This window comes from Prionailurus bengalensis, chromosome D1, assembly GCF_016509475.1.
Source record: "Prionailurus bengalensis isolate Pbe53 chromosome D1, Fcat_Pben_1.1_paternal_pri, whole genome shotgun sequence".
Classification (NCBI taxonomy): Eukaryota; Metazoa; Chordata; class Mammalia; order Carnivora; family Felidae; genus Prionailurus; species Prionailurus bengalensis.
In genome coordinates, this window is record NC_057346.1 from 16,659,257 (window position 1) to 16,675,357 (window position 16,101).

Consider the following 16,101-nt stretch of genomic DNA (forward strand, 5'->3'; position numbering starts at 1 on the left):
CCCCCGCCGGCTGCGGGGCCGCGCGGGCCCTTTAAGAACAGCGGGACCGGCGAGCAGTAGCTGGGGGCAGAGCGCAGTCGCCCGGCGGGCTCGGGAGGACACAGCGCCCGGGACCGGGCTCCGGGAACCGGGCGTGCGCAGCCCAGCCGAGTCGGGGCGCGCCCCCCTCGCCCCTCCCCATCCTTGTCATCTCTCGGCGGACTGGGGCCCGGGCCCTCCCCAGTCGCCCGCCCCGCCCCGGCCCCGCCCCGGCCCGCGCCGCCGGGACCGGGAGCCGGGCCGCGGTGCCGCAGCCGGAGGCAGGTGAGAAGGGCCCGGAGTCTCCATCCCCGGCCCGCGGCAGCGCCAAGCTTCTCGGTCCGCACCGGCCCGGGGGCGCATCAAGGTGACTAGGCACGCGGGAGATGGGGAGGGGGGAGCCCGCCGCGGGAGGCTAGTTGGCGCGGCGGTGGAGGGGGGAGGTCTTGGGTGCGGGTGGTGCGGCCGCCGGGGCCCCGGGGCGCCGGCGGGAGGGGCGGGCCGGGCGTCGCGCCCGGGGATGGGGAGGGGGATGCTGCGGGAGGCCCAGAGCCTCCTCTTCCTCCGCCTTCCCCCCGGTCCGCCCTGCGCGCACCCGGCTACCCAGACCAGCTAGCGGGCAGCCTCCGCGGGCCGCCCCTTCCCTCCTCCCCGCTCCCCAACCCTCCAGTCCCCAGGGGCTGCTGGCCTGCGGGGTAAGGAGATTAGAGCCACCGCGGGGAGGGGGGAGCGGGTGAGGGCTTGTAGGGGTCGGGCTGCGGCCAGGCTGGAGCCGGAGCTGGGGCTGGCCGGACCGAGGAGAGGTCGGAACCGAGCGTTGCTGCGCCGGGAGTGGGGGGCAGGAGGGGGCAGACGCTCTGGCGGTGGGGAGTGGGGTGCTCTCCGTAGCAGATCTGCCCAGAGAAAGAGGCGGGGAGTGGGGGCGGGGGAGCATTAGAAGGCGAGGGAGGTTTGAGCCAAGGCTTGGGGGTCTCCGCCGAACCGAGCAGGCCCTCTCCCTGCAGGCCGGCGGCGTGATGGCGGAGAAGGCGCTGGAGGCCGTGGGCTGTGGACTAGGACCCGGGGCCGTGGCCATGGCCGTGGCGCTGGAGGACGGGGCGGAGCCCCCGATGCTGACCACGCACCTGAAGAAGGTGGAGAACCACATCACCGAAGCCCAGCGCTTCTCCCACCTACCCAAGCGCTCAGCAGTGGACATCGAGTTCGTGGAGCTGTCCTATTCCGTGCGGGAGGGGCCCTGCTGGCGCAAACGGGGTAAGGGAGCAGTCTGGTGGGGAGCTGTGGAGCCCCCAGGAGTTGCCTCGTGGAGAGCAGGAGGTCTGGGAGCCCCCTGTTCCGCACCAATGGGCCCTGCGGGAGCACCGAAATCTCAACCCGCTGGCTTTGCACACGGTTGAGGCGGCGGGGCCGTGCTCCCCCCACACCCGCGAGCACTGTGTGGGACTCTAGGTTCAACTGGCTACTGGAGCTTTCTCCCTCTAAGTTGACATGATGACCTCGGGGGGTTCAGTGACTCTTGCGGAGTTTTCCTTCTTTATTTTTAGGTAGAATTCCTGCCTTTGAGGGCTGGTGCGAGGAAGTGGGGGGCTGTGTTGCACAGGTTCTCCCCAGCGGTTAGCAACAGCCTTGTACCCACAGAACACTGCTAATCCTAAAAGATGTTCTCATTCCTGTCATCTTACTCCATTCTTGCTGAAGTCCTCCGAGGCAGGGAGGGTGAGGGTTTAGCAAGAGAGATGACATCCTCACGTCACTAATAAGGAAACTGAGGTCCAGGGAAGTTGAGTAACTTGTCCAGTGCCACACAGCTCATACGTGGCAGAGCCGGGACCAGAAGCCAGGTTTTCCTGCTCTCTGCGTATTGTTTTTCCCCGTCTCTTAACTTCCCTGGTACACCAATTCCCATCCCCTCCTCTTTTCTCTCATCAGCACAGGTGGGGAAGGGCTGGGGCTCTGAGTTCCTGGGAACCCTCGCCATCGCCTGGATCCCTTGCCCCTGGCCGGCCACGGGCAGCTTGCGCTGGGAATAGAGAAGCTGAGGGGTTTATTTTGTTTTTGTTTTCCCCCAGAGCTGGGTGTGGACGAGGGGTGGAGCTGGGACATTGTTCTCTGAGATTTAAGAATTAAGTTTGGGGTGCTTCCGAGCAGGACCAAGCATGAGCTGTCTCTGTACTCCCCACCCTCACTCCCATGAGTGACCAAAAGGTCACGGGGCCTGAGCCAATGGCAACTGAGGCCTCTGGGCCCCCTGCCCGGTGCCCGTCCCTGAGCAGCCTCTCGCCCCGAGACCAGCTCTGGGCAAAATGAAGAGGTAGCCATTATGTCCTTAGCCCTCTCGTTTCCTCAGTTTCAAGGAGATGTGTAGATAAGAAAGAAATGTAGTTAGATGGACCGGTTGCTTCATCCCACCCACCGGTCACAAACTGGCACCTCTGACCAGGTCCTTTCTCCTTTGACCTTGCCAGCCCCATACTCTCCACTGTCCACTTTGCTGTCTCTTCTGCCCCTTGCCCTTTTCTTTGTCTTCTGTCCTCCTCTCTTTGACTTGCCTTTTCACCGGAGTCCCTCTCCCCTTGTCTGGAGGACAGAAAGCAATTAGAGAAATCAGAGGTGGGCAGAGAGGAAAAAGAGAGAGGGATGTGGAGAGAGGGTAGTCTCTGCCTTTCCCAGGTAAGGATTTGCCGCCCATTTCCCCCAATTATTACGGTGTTTCTTGTTTTCAAAACACTTTCCTATTAGTTATTATTAAACACCTCACTTAACATTCACAATAACCCTGTTATGCCTTGGGAGGAGACGTTACTGTCCTGATTTTGACAGGACTTGACAGAATTGCAAGAGAGTTACTGACTGAGGCAGGACTAGAACTCTGATGTGTCTTTATGTCAAGGCCTGGCAGGCCCTTCCCATGAAGAGCAGCTATGGAACAGCAGGGGTTCAAAGACTGGGTTCCTAGCCGCCTGTCCACTGGAAGATGACCTTGGGCCATCTGCTTACCCTCTCTTGGCCTCGCTTGCCTCATCTGTGAATAGGGGTGATAAGAAATGTCATTGCACAGGCTTAGCTGAGACATTATCTGTGGAAATGCTTTGTGAAAGGCAAGTGTGAGATGATATTTGTATTAGGCATCAGTGTCCAATCTAGTGCTTGGCTGTGATTAAATGAGAGGAAGGTTCATCATTGCCAGTTTCCTCCCCTGCAAAAGAAATCATTTCCTGTGAGTGGTTCTGAAAGGCGTTTGCTGGAGTATACAACCACACGTCTTTCGGATTGATGGTCATAATGAGTGAGGCAGAGGGATAGAACCTGTGACTTGCCCTCTCCCAGTGAAGAACTTGCTGTGTGACCTTGGGTGAGTCACTGGATGTCCCTGGGCCCCAGTTGGCTCGTCCATGTTGCCGTAGCAGCAACCCGGGTAATGAGTTTATAAACGGGAAAGCACTATCCAGGCCGTCAGTGCGCTCAGGACCCCAGAGTGGACAGCAGCTGAGCCTCCTTCTGAATGGATGCGTCCAGAGGGATAGCTGGGTGCTGTGGAGGGAGAGTGAAAGATCACATCCCTTCGCTGTCTCTGCTAAGGAGGTATTGTGGAGAGGGAGTGGGGCTCAGTGGGGGTCGGAGGAGGGTGGTAATGGACAAAATCTCCAGTGGGAGATTGGTGTTTCTGCCTCACTGAGGCAGGTCTGCAAGCATACGAGGCAAGGCTGGTCTCATGGGCTTCCTCCTTCCTCTCTACCTTGTTTTCCCGGGTGACTCCCTGTAGTCTCTGACCTCTGCTTCCTGGATTGTGTTCTGTATATTCTCCCACAAGGCAGAGCTCCTCCTTCCAAGGATTGGCGAGCCTCTGACTTTCCTCTCCATTTTTGAGTGCTGAGCATCCTTCAAGGCTTAGCTCAATTGCCACTTCTTCCAGGAAGCCATTCTTGATATTTCCCTTGCCCCTCCACCCTCCTCAGTTCCATTTTCTGCATTCTCATTGTGCATTATTTGCGCTTCTATTATAACCCTTATTTTATCTTTCCTTAGATCCACAGACGTTCCCACCATTTTTACCTAGACTATGACTTTCTTTCTTTCTTTTTTTTTCAATGTTTTTTTAAATTTATTTTTGAGACAGAGAGAGCCAGAGCATGAGCGGGGAAGGGGCAGAGAGAGAGAGGGAGACCCAGAATCTGAAGCAGGCTCCAGGCTCCAGGCTCTGAGCTGTCAGCACAGAGCCTGACGCGGGGCTCGAACTCACAGACTGTGAGATCGTGACCTGAGCTGAAGTCGGACGCTCAACCAACTGAGCCACCCAGATGCCCCAGATTATGACTTTCTTGAAAGCAGGAAATGTGTCTTCTTCCTTTTTTTTTTTTTTTTTTTTTGTCCAGTGTCTGGTACAGAGCTTGGAATGTAGTGGATATCAATAAACATTTGTCAAATGGAATTAATGATAAAATGTCATTTTTTAAATATACTCTATGTGCCAAGCACTGTGTCATATGCCTTTACATATATTATCGCATTGACTCTTTACAACAACCCTATGAGATAGGTACTATCATCCTCATTTTACAGATGAGGGACCTGGAGCTCAGAGAGGTTAAGCAACTTGCCTGAGGTCACACAGCTGGTAAGTGTGGAGCCAGAATTTGAACCTAGATCCACCTGACTCCAAATCGGTGCTCTTAATGCATATGCTGCCTCCCAACGAGTGAATGAATGATGAGATGTTACTGGGCCACGTTAGGGGCCGCAGAGACAAGCCAAGGGGGCCAAGGGAGCACAAAGAAGGCTTTTCCAGAATGAAGCAAAAGCTCTGAGAACACTCACTCCGGGAACACTTACTGAGCACCTAGTACCTGCCAGACGGTCTCCTGAGGTTACAAAGATGAGCAAGCCACAGACTCTGCCCCCAAGCGGCTCACAGACTAAGAGGCTGGGTGGGGAGGGGGTGAGAGACAGGCGCGTCAAATAGCCACCATGCTGGCATATGCAAAGCGCTATGGGAACACCGAGGACATTCGACCAGCTCACTCGGGCTGATCGTTGGGAAAATCTTCCTGGAGGCAGTGAGGGTCACTGCTGTGTGTATAGAAGGGGAGCAGGGTCGTCTATACGCTTGACCCCGCTCTCCGCGACCATCCATGAGGTGTGGAGGTTTTTCATAGCCTACCGAAGAGTATGGTCACCTCTGATGCTTCGACATTAGGAGTGGCCGTTTCTAGGGGACCAGGATGAGAGGGTGTGAACACTCTTGCTGCTCTGAAGGTCGATCCTCCGTCCGAATCAGTTTACCCTGAGTAGGGACTGCCTATTTCAATGAAAGCCATGGCCGCTGCTAAGAGTTTGGGGCTCCTCTGTTCACTGCAGCCCTGATCAGAAGTGCCTCCCTCCCTCACTGCAGGTTATAAGACCCTCCTCAAGTGCCTGTCGGGTAAATTCTGCCGCCGGGAGCTGATCGGCATCATGGGCCCCTCGGGGGCTGGCAAGTCCACATTCATGAACATCCTGGCAGGGTACAGGTGAGGACGCAGCTGGGGCGGAAGCGGGGAAAGGGGACGGGAGGACGGATCCGGATCCCCGGGAGAGCCCAGAAGGGGATCTGAAGTGGCCTTGACCCCCCACCCGCGACCAATGTTTCTCCAGGGAGTCTGGCATGAAGGGGCAGATCCTGGTCAACGGGAGGCCGCGGGAACTGAGGACCTTCCGCAAGATGTCCTGTTACATCATGCAGGAAGACATGCTGCTCCCACACCTGACGGTGTTGGAAGCCATGATGGTGAGGGCTGGATGGCCGCCTCCTCCTCCCAGCCCCCGCTTCTGTCCCCCTGCCCCCATCCTCAAGGGGTCGAGTCAGGGCCCCCCTCCCACACACATCTGACCCGCCTACTCTCTGGGCCTCAGGTCTCTGCTAACCTGAAGCTGAGTGAGAAGCAAGAGGTGAAGAAGGAACTGGTGAGTGGGGAAGAGACAGGGGTGAGAACAGGACGGCTGCCCTGTGTGTGTTTCTGAGTCCTAGAGCCCCGAGTTGGGGTGGGGGGGGCCCGGGTGGGGACAATGGACTTAAGGGAAGACTTCTTTAAGTTGGGGTGGTGTGGGGGTGGGGAGGAGCGGAGAATCTGAAGCCGACCTGGGATGGGGGTGGGGCCTGGGCCAGGTGACGGAGATCCTGACAGCACTGGGCCTGATGTCCTGCTCCCACACGAGGACGGCCCTGCTCTCCGGTGGGCAGAGGAAGCGCCTGGCCATCGCCCTGGAGCTGGTCAACAACCCGCCGGTCATGTTCTTTGACGAACCCACCAGGTAGTTCTCCCCCTCGTCCTCCAGCAGGATGCCCCCTCCTCTCAGCCCTGAGCCCGGGGAATCTGCTCCACTGCTGGAGACCAGAGTCCGCTTTCGCAGCCTCCCGGGGCCAAGACAAGGGCTTACTCCTCGTCCGTCCCTGCCAATCCTATTGCCGTAGCAGCCCCATCCTTCATGCAGGCAGAAATCCCACGTCCTCCTTGACTGATGCCTCCCTCTCCTTCTCTTCCCCACAGCCAATCAGTCACCAAATCCTGCTGATTCTACCTCCTTTCTCCGTCTCTCAGATTTGCCCCACCCCCATCCCCAGTGCTCCTGCCTAAGTTCAGGACATCAGCAGCTCTTGCCCGCATTTCTGCAACCGACTCCCATCTCTTTGCCTCCAGTCTCTTCCAGCCAATCCTTCCTCCAAAGTGCAGCCAGAGAGAGCTTTCTAAAAGACAAGTCTGGCGATTCTCACTCCCTTGCTTGAAAACACACCCAACGGTTCCCATTTGCCCTCCTAATAAAATCAGAGGACTTACAAGGTCCTGGTCTGAACCTCCTTCTCCAGCCTCACATCTTGCTTCATGACGTCTTATATTTTATGCTCTAATAACACTGAATTGCTTATACTTCCCTGGGCCGGACATGTGTTTCCTGCCTCTAAGCTTCGCACATGCTGTGTCTTGTGCCTGGAATGCCCTTCGCCTCCATGCCTGCCCTTCCACCAGAACTGGCGTAGCTCCTTCTTCTTCCACGTGCACTCGGCAAACTTCTCTGACTACCCTCCAACCCCTGTATGGCAGACCTGAACCCTCCCCTCTTTGTCACGCCACGTTCCACATTATCTCAAGTGATCTGTGCGCTTCTCTCTCCCTCCCTCTGGACCAGAGCCCGTCTTAGTTATCCATCACCGTAATCCCAGTGCCTGGCCTTCAACAGGTGCTCGCTGGATATTTGCTTGTCGAACTGAGTGGTGCTCTGGGCCTCTTGGTAACTCCAAACGCCTGAATCGTCCAGTATGTACAGGCTACGGGGATGGCCAGTGACTCCCTTCCTTGCCAGCTCCATCCCCTTCATAGCAGCCGCCCCACCCCAAACACTCCCTTCTTCGGCTCCGCCCACCTCACCCCACCCCACCCCCTTTCTCTGGACAGTGGTCTGGACAGCGCCTCCTGTTTCCAAGTGGTGTCCCTCATGAAGTCCCTGGCCCAGGGGGGCCGTACCATCATCTGCACCATCCACCAGCCCAGTGCCAAGCTCTTTGAGATGTTTGACAAGGTGAGGGTCTCTGGGCCTCACACGTGCCTGGCCTGCAACGGGGAGAGAGCAGGGCATCAGTAGAGGTGCTGGTGGGGCCTGCCGGGTCCACTGGCTGTGTTTTCCTCACCCTTCTCTTTCTGCCTCAGCTCTACATCCTGAGCCAGGGTCAGTGCATCTTCAAGGGCGTGGTCACCAACCTGATCCCCTACCTGAAGGGGCTCGGCTTGCACTGCCCCACTTACCACAACCCGGCTGATTTCAGTGAGTGATGACGCTGGGCCAAACCTGGGGGATCGGGTCATGCACCCGGGCCTCCTCGGGGGCAGAGGCCTCACTGTCACCGGCCTTCCCCACACACCCATGGAGGGGCTGGCTTGCCCTTGGGAACCAAGGATGCATCTGAGCTAAGCGCTCCCCTCTGTGCCTCCTAGTCATCGAAGTGGCCTCTGGAGAGTACGGAGACCTCAACCCCATGCTGTTCAGGGCTGTGCAGAATGGGCTCTGTACCATGGCTGAGAAGAAGAGCATCCCAGAGAAGAATGAGGTCCCCACCCCTTGCCCCCCTTGCCCTCAGGTGAGTAGGGGTGGAGACGGCAGAGAAGGACAAGTGGGGGAGGGGGGATGGGACGATGGACAACGGCCCTGCCAAAGAGGCTTTCCCCCAGAGGCATCACAACCACTGGGTTCTAGGAAGAACCCAGCACTTGGAGTCGACCTACTATTAACAGCTGTGTGACCTTGGGCACGTTGCTCGACCTCTGAGCTTTGGTGTTCTCGTTCATTTATTTGTTCAGCAAGTTCTTACTGAGCATCTGTGTGTTGTCCTCGGTGCCGGCACGGTGCCACCTGGTAAGCAAAACAGATGCTGTCTCTCGCCTCATGGCCAAAACGTGTCCTACTGTCATCTGCAGCCTGGGGGTGACGACACTTACCTCCAGGGTCATTGGCAGGACTAACTAGATCATCACGTAAATGTCTTTGCACCGTAGGTCCACCCAGGAGAATGGGGAGCTAGTGCTCAAAAGTCCCAAACTCCCCAGGGGCTTGCAAGTGAGGGTTTTTAAGGCCAAAAGTTGGGGCAAGGGTCTCTTGAGAAGGTGGATGGCGTTGACTGGAGACCCATAAGGTCATGCCAGCAGGTGCTGTGGTGCTCTTTCGTCCGGAGCAGATGGAGATCTTTCCCACCTCAAGAGAGTTGGAATCTGAAAAATCTTTGTTCTCTATGTTAGAGATTTCATTCGGTCCATCTGGTGCTTATATCTTTAGGGTAGTGATAATTAACCACTTGTGAGCTGGTGGCGTTGCACTCCGACAATCCCTTGGTTGGTCCAGCTGTGCCTGGAGGCCATATGACCTCTGGTTAATTCTTTCTTCTGAACTGATACGATGGATGCTGGCCTCAAAACCCAGAAGGGTTCCTTACTGTTGCTGCCGTCATTATTATCATTGCTAGATATGATTGTCATCATGCCCTTGGGGTAAAGGCTTCTTGATGGAGTAAAGAAGAGGAGTGACGGATCTCCTATTAGCCCCCACAGGTGTCCTTGACCTCCTTGCTCTCTCCTGCCTCCCACGTTTTTACTTGTTCCTTGTCTCTCTCTCTCTCTCTCTCTCTCTCTCTCTCTCTCTCTCTCTCTCGGAATCTCGCTCCAGTTCATGACTCTGAGGCCAGCTTCCAGGCACGCACCTCAATGGTGGGGAATTTTCCATCAGTACACCTGGAGGACCCCTGCCCTGAGGAAGGGCTCAGGGGTTTTCCCATCACTGAGCTGGATGTGCAGTGAGTGGGTGGGACAGGCTCACCTAAGCCAATGTCCTCTCCCCAGGAAGTGGATCCCATTGAAAGCCACACCTTTGCCACCAGCACCCTTACACAGTTCTGCATCCTTTTCAAGAGGACCTTCTTGTCCATCCTCAGGGACACGGTGAGGCATCAAGTTGGGGGAGAAGAGGCTGGTAAGGCCTGGCTTTGGGGGGGCATAGGATCTCAGCAGCTGGGAGGGGAATGTCCCCCCTCCCCCCAGCCCCCACCGCCGGCAGTCTCCCAGTACCCCTGTGTGTCTGTGTGTCCGCGAGGGCAGCTCTGAGTTCCTACCCCAGCGTGGCTGCTCACCCCTGGCCTGCGGCCCATCCCCTCTCCTCACCCAGGTCCTGACCCACCTGCGGTTTGTGTCCCACGTGGTAATCGGCGTGCTCATTGGTCTCCTTTACCTGCACATCGGTAACGATGCCAGCAAGGTCTTCAACAACACCGGCTGCCTCTTCTTCTCCATGCTGTTTCTCATGTTTGCTGCCCTTATGCCAACTGTGCTCACCTGTGAGCTGAGCTGCCCTGGGTGGGGGGTGGGGGGGAGGCTGGGGGCACAGGGGGTCAGGGTATCAGACAGCTGTGCCTAATCTGCCTGTGTCCTCAGTCCCCTTAGAGATGGCAGTCTTCATGAGGGAGCATCTCAACTACTGGTACAGCCTCAAAGCATATTATCTGGCCAAGACCATGGCCGACGTGCCCTTTCAGGTAAGCCTCTTCCTCCCTCCTATCTGGCTCCTTCCTCACTTGCTTGCTGGCCTCCCTCAACCCTGTCCCCTGCCATCCTTTCTTTTCCCTTTCACTTAGCAAATAGGCGGGGAGTCCCTACTGTGCACCAGGCGCTGGGATCCGGCAACGAATAAGACAGATGTAATCCTGACCTTGTGGAACTTATGTTCTTGTGGGAACGACCGATGACAGACAGACAGTGATAAGAATAATAACCCCGTGAATGACTCTGTAAATCTTATCCACGGCAGTGGGGGCTGGTGGAGTCCCTGGGGCCTTAGTGCTACTTGGTAGCCGGGAGACGTTGAGCTAGCCCCTGTCTCTCTCTGCTTCCACATCCCCATCTATAAAGTGGGTGACGAGAGTATCTACCTCAGGGTCGTTTTTGAGGATTAAATGAGTTAATACGTGTAAAGTACTTGGAAGAGTGCTTGGTAGGGGTGCCTGCGTGGCTCCGTCAGTTAAACGTCCGACTTCGGCTCAGGTCGTGGTCTCACGGTTCACGGGCTCGAGCCCCACGTCGGGCTCTGTGCTGACGGCTCAGAGCCTGGAGCCTGCTTCGGATTCTGTGACTCCCTCTCTCTCTGCCCCTCCCCTGCTCACACTCTGTCTCTCAAAAGTAAACATTAAAATAAATTAAAAAAAAAAAAAAAAAAAGAACAGTGCTTGGCATGCACTAAAGTGCCCACTAAATGTTAGCCAGTTTGGGTTGTTTTTTTGGTTTTTTTTTTTTTTTTTTGCCACTGCCACTCTTTTCCAAGCTCCAGGGCCACCAATAATCCCGAGGGCACCTTTGTGCAGATTGGACGAAGATGCCCCTTCCTCAGGGCGGCTGCTGCCCCGCGCCAGGGTGCATGGCTTTGTGGGGAGAGCACAGCTGTATCTCGGCCTCTGGTGGCCTCCTGACTGGGCGCCCCCGTGCAGGGGGCAGCCTGCCGTACCGTACTCGTGGGTTTGGACTCCGCCTCCAGGAGCTGATAGCTCAGAGGGGGACAAAGTGTGCTTCCGATGCAGAGTTGATTAATCAACAATACAAACAATAAGCTGGTCCAGGTTTCGGAGCTCAGATATGGAGAAGTCGCCATGCCTGAACTGGTCAGAGTGGGTCTAATGGAAATGGTGACACCGGAGGAAGAGAATAGGTTCATATAGCCAGGAAGGAAGGGGTCATGGGTCAGCCTCGGGGGGGGGGGGACAGCAGACAGAGCACGGGGACAGGACTAAGCACGGACGCTCGAGGAAGAGCTGTTCTAGGGCTTCTACTGTGCCCCTGGCTCGCGGTCCACTGCCCAGGCCTGTGTCCCCTCCCCAGGTGGTGTGCCCGGTGGTATACTGCAGCATTATGTACTGGATGACAGGCCAGCCAGCTGAAACCAGTCGCTTCCTGCTCTTCTCAGCCCTGGCCACTGCCACCGCCTTGGTGGCCCAGTCTTTGGGGCTGCTGATTGGAGCCGCCTCCAATTCCCTACAGGTGGGAGGGCCGGCACTTGGGGATCTTGAGGGGCGGTGGACAGGATCTGGTGGGAGGAAACAGGGGCTGGCATAGGAATGGATCTGTGGGAAACCCCGGGGCCACCTCAGTCCTGAGTCTATCCTGGTCACTCCTGTGATGGCCCGGTCCCCTTCCCTCCCCTCCAGGTGGCCACCTTTGTGGGCCCAGTTACCGCCATCCCTGTCCTCTTGTTCTCCGGTTTCTTTGTCAGCTTCAAGACCATCCCCACTTACCTGCAATGGAGCTCCTACCTCTCCTATGTCAGGTCAGTGCCCCTTCCCTCACCGTCTGTCCCTGCTCCCCCCACCCCCACCCTCCGGCAGGAGCCCGGGCCCCAGGGCTGAGAGAGTTGCAACTGGGCCCTGGCGGTTTGCCCAGGGAACAGTGACCTATGCTCTGTATCCTGCTCTGATGTCCCCACGTGCCTAGGTATGGCTTTGAGGGTGTGATTCTGACCATCTATGGCATGGATCGAGAAGATCTGACCTGCCTGGAGGAGCACTGCCCTTTCCAGAATCCACAGAGTATCCTCCGAGCGTTGGATGTGGAGGACGCCAAGCTCTACATGGACTTCCTGGTCTTGGGCATCTTCTTCCTGGCCTTGCGGCTGCTGGCGTACCTTGTGCTCCGTTACCGGGTCAAGTCAGAGAGATAGAGCCTTGCCCTGGCCTGCGCCCCAGCCCCCGCAGCGGAAGCCCCCAGCCCCAGCCCTCTGGGACTGTTTTAACCTCGTAGACTTTGGCACTGGTTGCTGGTGCAGCCATCCTCCCCTCTCTCAGCTGCTCCACAGGCTGGCTGCTGGACTGCGCTCCCGGCCGTGGCCGTGGCAACCGGGGCTCCAGCCCTCCCCGCCATGCCCAGGAGTCTTCCCCAGTTGATGCAGTTTGTAGCTTCCTCCCTAGTCCCTCCAACATCTGCATGCAAAGACCACTAGGAGGCTGCCGCCCTCCTTCCCGCCCTCGGCACCCTCCTCTGTTGTCTGCCTGGGAGCCCCAGGGTCTCCAGGCCCCCACTTACAACTGACCAAAGTGGCCTCCTCTGGGGGTCCCCGCCACACAAGTGTTTGTAAACTGGACTGTTCTGAGGTTCAGGTTCCAGGGCTGGGCCCTGGTGGGGCCCCCTGGAAGTCCCATTTGGACACTGGAACGGAGCAGGGAAGGCTCTGGAAGTCTGTTCCTCCTCCTCACCTTCTCCCCACCCCCAGACCTGGCCGCCTTGGACAATCTGCTGGGACAGAAGCTGGGTTTTCTGTCTGGGTCGCCCCTCCCAATCCTGGGGATTGGAGAGGCCTGGGGCCACGGCACGCCCCGTTTACCCTTCCCCGTCCCCTTTGGTGGGGGTAGGGTCTGGTGGCACCTCTGCAATAATGTTCGTGTTTCTCTCTCACCTGCCACTGGAACTGGAGAATGCACTTTATTCTGGGGCATGAGTAGGAGAAGACCAAGCTTCCTTTCTTGCTTCTCCTGCCCGGTCCTGCAAAACTCCCTCCCCTCCCCAGAGTTAACGGGCGCATACATGCGAACAGGCAATCTCAGACCTACACACACTCGCTGTCCGCCGTGGCTCCGAGGAGCGATGGTGGCAGTGGTGGCGGTGGGAGCTGCGGGAAGGGCAGTGCCGGCCTCCTCCTGGCCATGCCGCTTGGACTGTAAGGTTGAGGCGGGTGCTGCCCGGGGTGTCTCCAGGATCTGCAGGTGTCTACCCCCGAGTCTTCCTTCCCCTCCAAGTCAGGGGCGGCACAAGGCACTATCTCTCTGGAGTTCAGGAGCCAACACAAGCACACAGGCACGGGCATCCGTGGGCCTTGGCCGCCTGCCACCCCATGCCCCCTCTCTTGTGCGTCAGGCTGGTATTCTCACCCTCTTACCCCTTCCCCAGCCGCTTGCTGCTCATTCAAACTCCCGTCTGGGTCTCTCCACACCCTTCCCATCAGCCAAGGCGGCCCCTGGGCACCAGAGCGACAGACACAGAACATGTCTGGCCGTTGTGGTAGGTCCAAGGCTCACGCCGCTTCTGATTTCCCCTTCCCCCAGGGCTCTTTCCCGCCCCCCTGATTTCTGTACACATACCACTCTTCCTTCTCTTGTCCTGCCACGGATTCCCGCCATCACCCAGAGATGCCAGTTGTATTTGTGGGGTTTCACCCATTATTAATAAAACCTATATTTATACAGTATGCCGTGTAGAAATGTGTACGGGCGTGGCACCCAGGACCACGGGCTGTGAGGGGGTCTTCGAAGCACTTGAAAGGAGTCTGCGTGCTTTAGGGAGTTTGTGGCAGTGGGTGGTAAGCCAAGCTAGTACATGTCAAGGTAGCGAACGTATAGCATATAAAGTACCTTTATATGTTACAAATGCTTTGTGTTCATTATCTCAAGAAAGTCCGATGCCGACTCTGCATCGTCCCTCATGATAACCCATTTTGCAGATGAGACAACTGAGACGTGGGCTAAGTAACTTGCCCAGGGACCCTTAGCTAATGGAGGTGAAGCCAGATCTGGGAACCGGGTCTTCTGCCTCCAGACTCCTCATTCTTGACACTGGCCAATGATGATGATGAGGGTGGACCTGCATGCTCTGTGTGGGTGCCTTGTGTCTGTTGCGTGGGTGTGTTCTCACCAAGTGATACATGTCCCTCTCTTCAGAATTCACTGAGCCCCGGTTGTGCCTGGCGGGGCGGGGGGGGGGGGGGGGAGGGCTTCTAGTCAGTGGTCATAAAGGGCAGTGAGAAGCAGGAAAGACCCCGGAGCCTAAGCGCTAGGATGAGAATACCAGGTACCTCACCGAACTTACCCCAGCTTTCTCTTTTTCTTCCTCTCTTCTCTCCTGCCCCCCACCCCCCAGCCCCGTCCCTGAGCCACACTTAACCAGGGCCCAGCCATCAGCCATCAGGACTGGACGTGGGTTGGTGGTCTGAGGTTTGCAGTAGACAACTGCCCAGAAGTCCTTGAAGGTTGGTGGCGAGGTGACCCAAGAAGCGGCACATTGTCTCACCCTCTTCCTTCCTGATCCTGAAGCTTGGGGACTGAAGGAAGGGACTCACATTGACCCTGCCAGCTGCTAGGACTACCTTGCATGTGCTACATGCAGAGCTAAGTGTCCCAGGCTAGATGAGGGTGTAGTCTATTACTGGTTGGGTGCCTGCCTGGAAATGGACTTCTTTTTTTTTTTTTAATTTTTTAAATGTTTATTTGCTTTTGAGAGAGAGAGAGAGAGAGAGAGAGAGAGAGGCAGGGCACGAGTGGGGGAGGGGGAGAGAGAGAGGGAGACACAGACTCCAAAGCAGGCTCCAGGCGCCGAGCTGTCAGCACAGAGCCCGATGCAGGGCTCGAACCCATGAACTGTGAGATCATGGCCTGAGCCGAAACCAAGAGCCGGACGCTTAAGTGACTGAGCTACCCAGGCACCCCTGGAGATGGACGTTATCGTGAGGGGTTCAGAGTGGTGGTGGGAAGTGGGAAGAGGTCAGAGTCCTAGCTTCTGGAACCCCAGCTAGCTTTAGGGGCCATGCTGGGTGCCGCCCTTTCCCTGGAGTAATGCCTGCAGGGGGCTTATTAAAACCAGAGGGCACAAAATCCCACCATTAAGCCGTCTTTCTTAAGATTCTTCATCTCTACTTTCTCTTTCAAAATGTAAATACTCCGAAAAGAGTAAAACATTTATAAACTCACACACTGGTAAGAGCCCTTGGGAGCTACAGGAGACGAACAGCCATCCAGAGCCAGCAAGGGCCACTCAGGCCCAGAGAACATTTTGTAGAGTGGCTCATGTCTTTGCAAAGAAAGCTCTTTCGATTCTTACAGTAACCCCATGAGGCCGCGGGGATGAGTATTATCATTTCCTCCTTTCACAGAGAAGAAAACCAAGGCTTGGAGAAGCAACTTGAGCAAACTCTCCAGATTCTGTCCTCTTGCCACTGTGAGCCACCTACGATTTCTCCCACCGGTCCCATCAACCTGCAGGGGTGTGCCCTCTGCCCGTCCCAGCATGCTTAGGAATGGGCCTGCTCTCCCTGAGTGCCAGCCTCCCCGGACTCAGAGATCATTTCCTTCAATGCAGCCACCTTCTGTGCCAGGGCCCGTGCAAGGGGCTGGAGGGCAGAGATGATTAAGGCAGTTCTCCACGCTATGGGTCTACAGCACCTGGTGCCCCATCCTGAGGTTGGATGACAGAGCACGTGCCCACAGCGTGACTCAGGGTACTTCTGTCCGCGAGATGCCGGTCAAATGATATGTTATTAATAAAGCCGACATGGCTGTCATACCCACTGGGGGTGGGGGAGGGGAATGGTTTGCTCTGAGCCGTGTCCAGTAACTGCAGCCGGGGGCCCTTCTGCCTCGCACGGCTAGGTAAGTGGAGTGAAGCTGGAAGAGTCCCCCAGGTCTGAAATGTCACCCCTGAGACCACATTCACAGCGTTGTCCCCCCCCCCCGCCCCCCTTCTTCTCCCCTTTCAGAGCTTCTCTTAAAATGAAAATGTGCTATTTCCCCTGCTGTTCTGGAATGCCCTGCCCTTCCCTTCC

General features: G+C 56.8%; 1 protein-coding gene across 4 annotated transcripts; it reads left to right on the forward strand.

The window, feature by feature from the left end:
- The first annotated feature begins 256 nt into the window (after positions 1-256).
- On the forward strand, positions 257-13,755 carry ABCG4 (ATP binding cassette subfamily G member 4). 4 transcript variants are annotated; one of them, XM_043579595.1, is made up of 15 exons: positions 258-385; positions 1,023-1,272; positions 5,408-5,525; positions 5,650-5,782; positions 5,908-5,958; positions 6,161-6,306; positions 7,446-7,569; positions 7,698-7,812; positions 7,983-8,125; positions 9,378-9,476; positions 9,700-9,868; positions 9,966-10,066; positions 11,400-11,558; positions 11,726-11,844; positions 12,009-13,755. In XM_043579595.1, exons 2-15 carry the CDS (start codon positions 1,035-1,037, stop codon positions 12,232-12,234), a joined length of 1,941 nt encoding a protein of 646 aa, XP_043435530.1. In that variant the 5' UTR covers positions 258-385; positions 1,023-1,034; the 3' UTR covers positions 12,235-13,755. The 4 variants fall into 4 exon arrangements, with proteins under 4 accessions (XP_043435533.1, XP_043435530.1, XP_043435532.1 ...); XM_043579597.1 differs by lacking the exon at positions 258-385 and adding an exon at positions 772-821; XM_043579599.1 differs by lacking the exons at positions 258-385; positions 1,023-1,272 and adding an exon at positions 4,582-4,633.
- Positions 13,756-16,101: the final 2,346 nt, after the last annotated feature.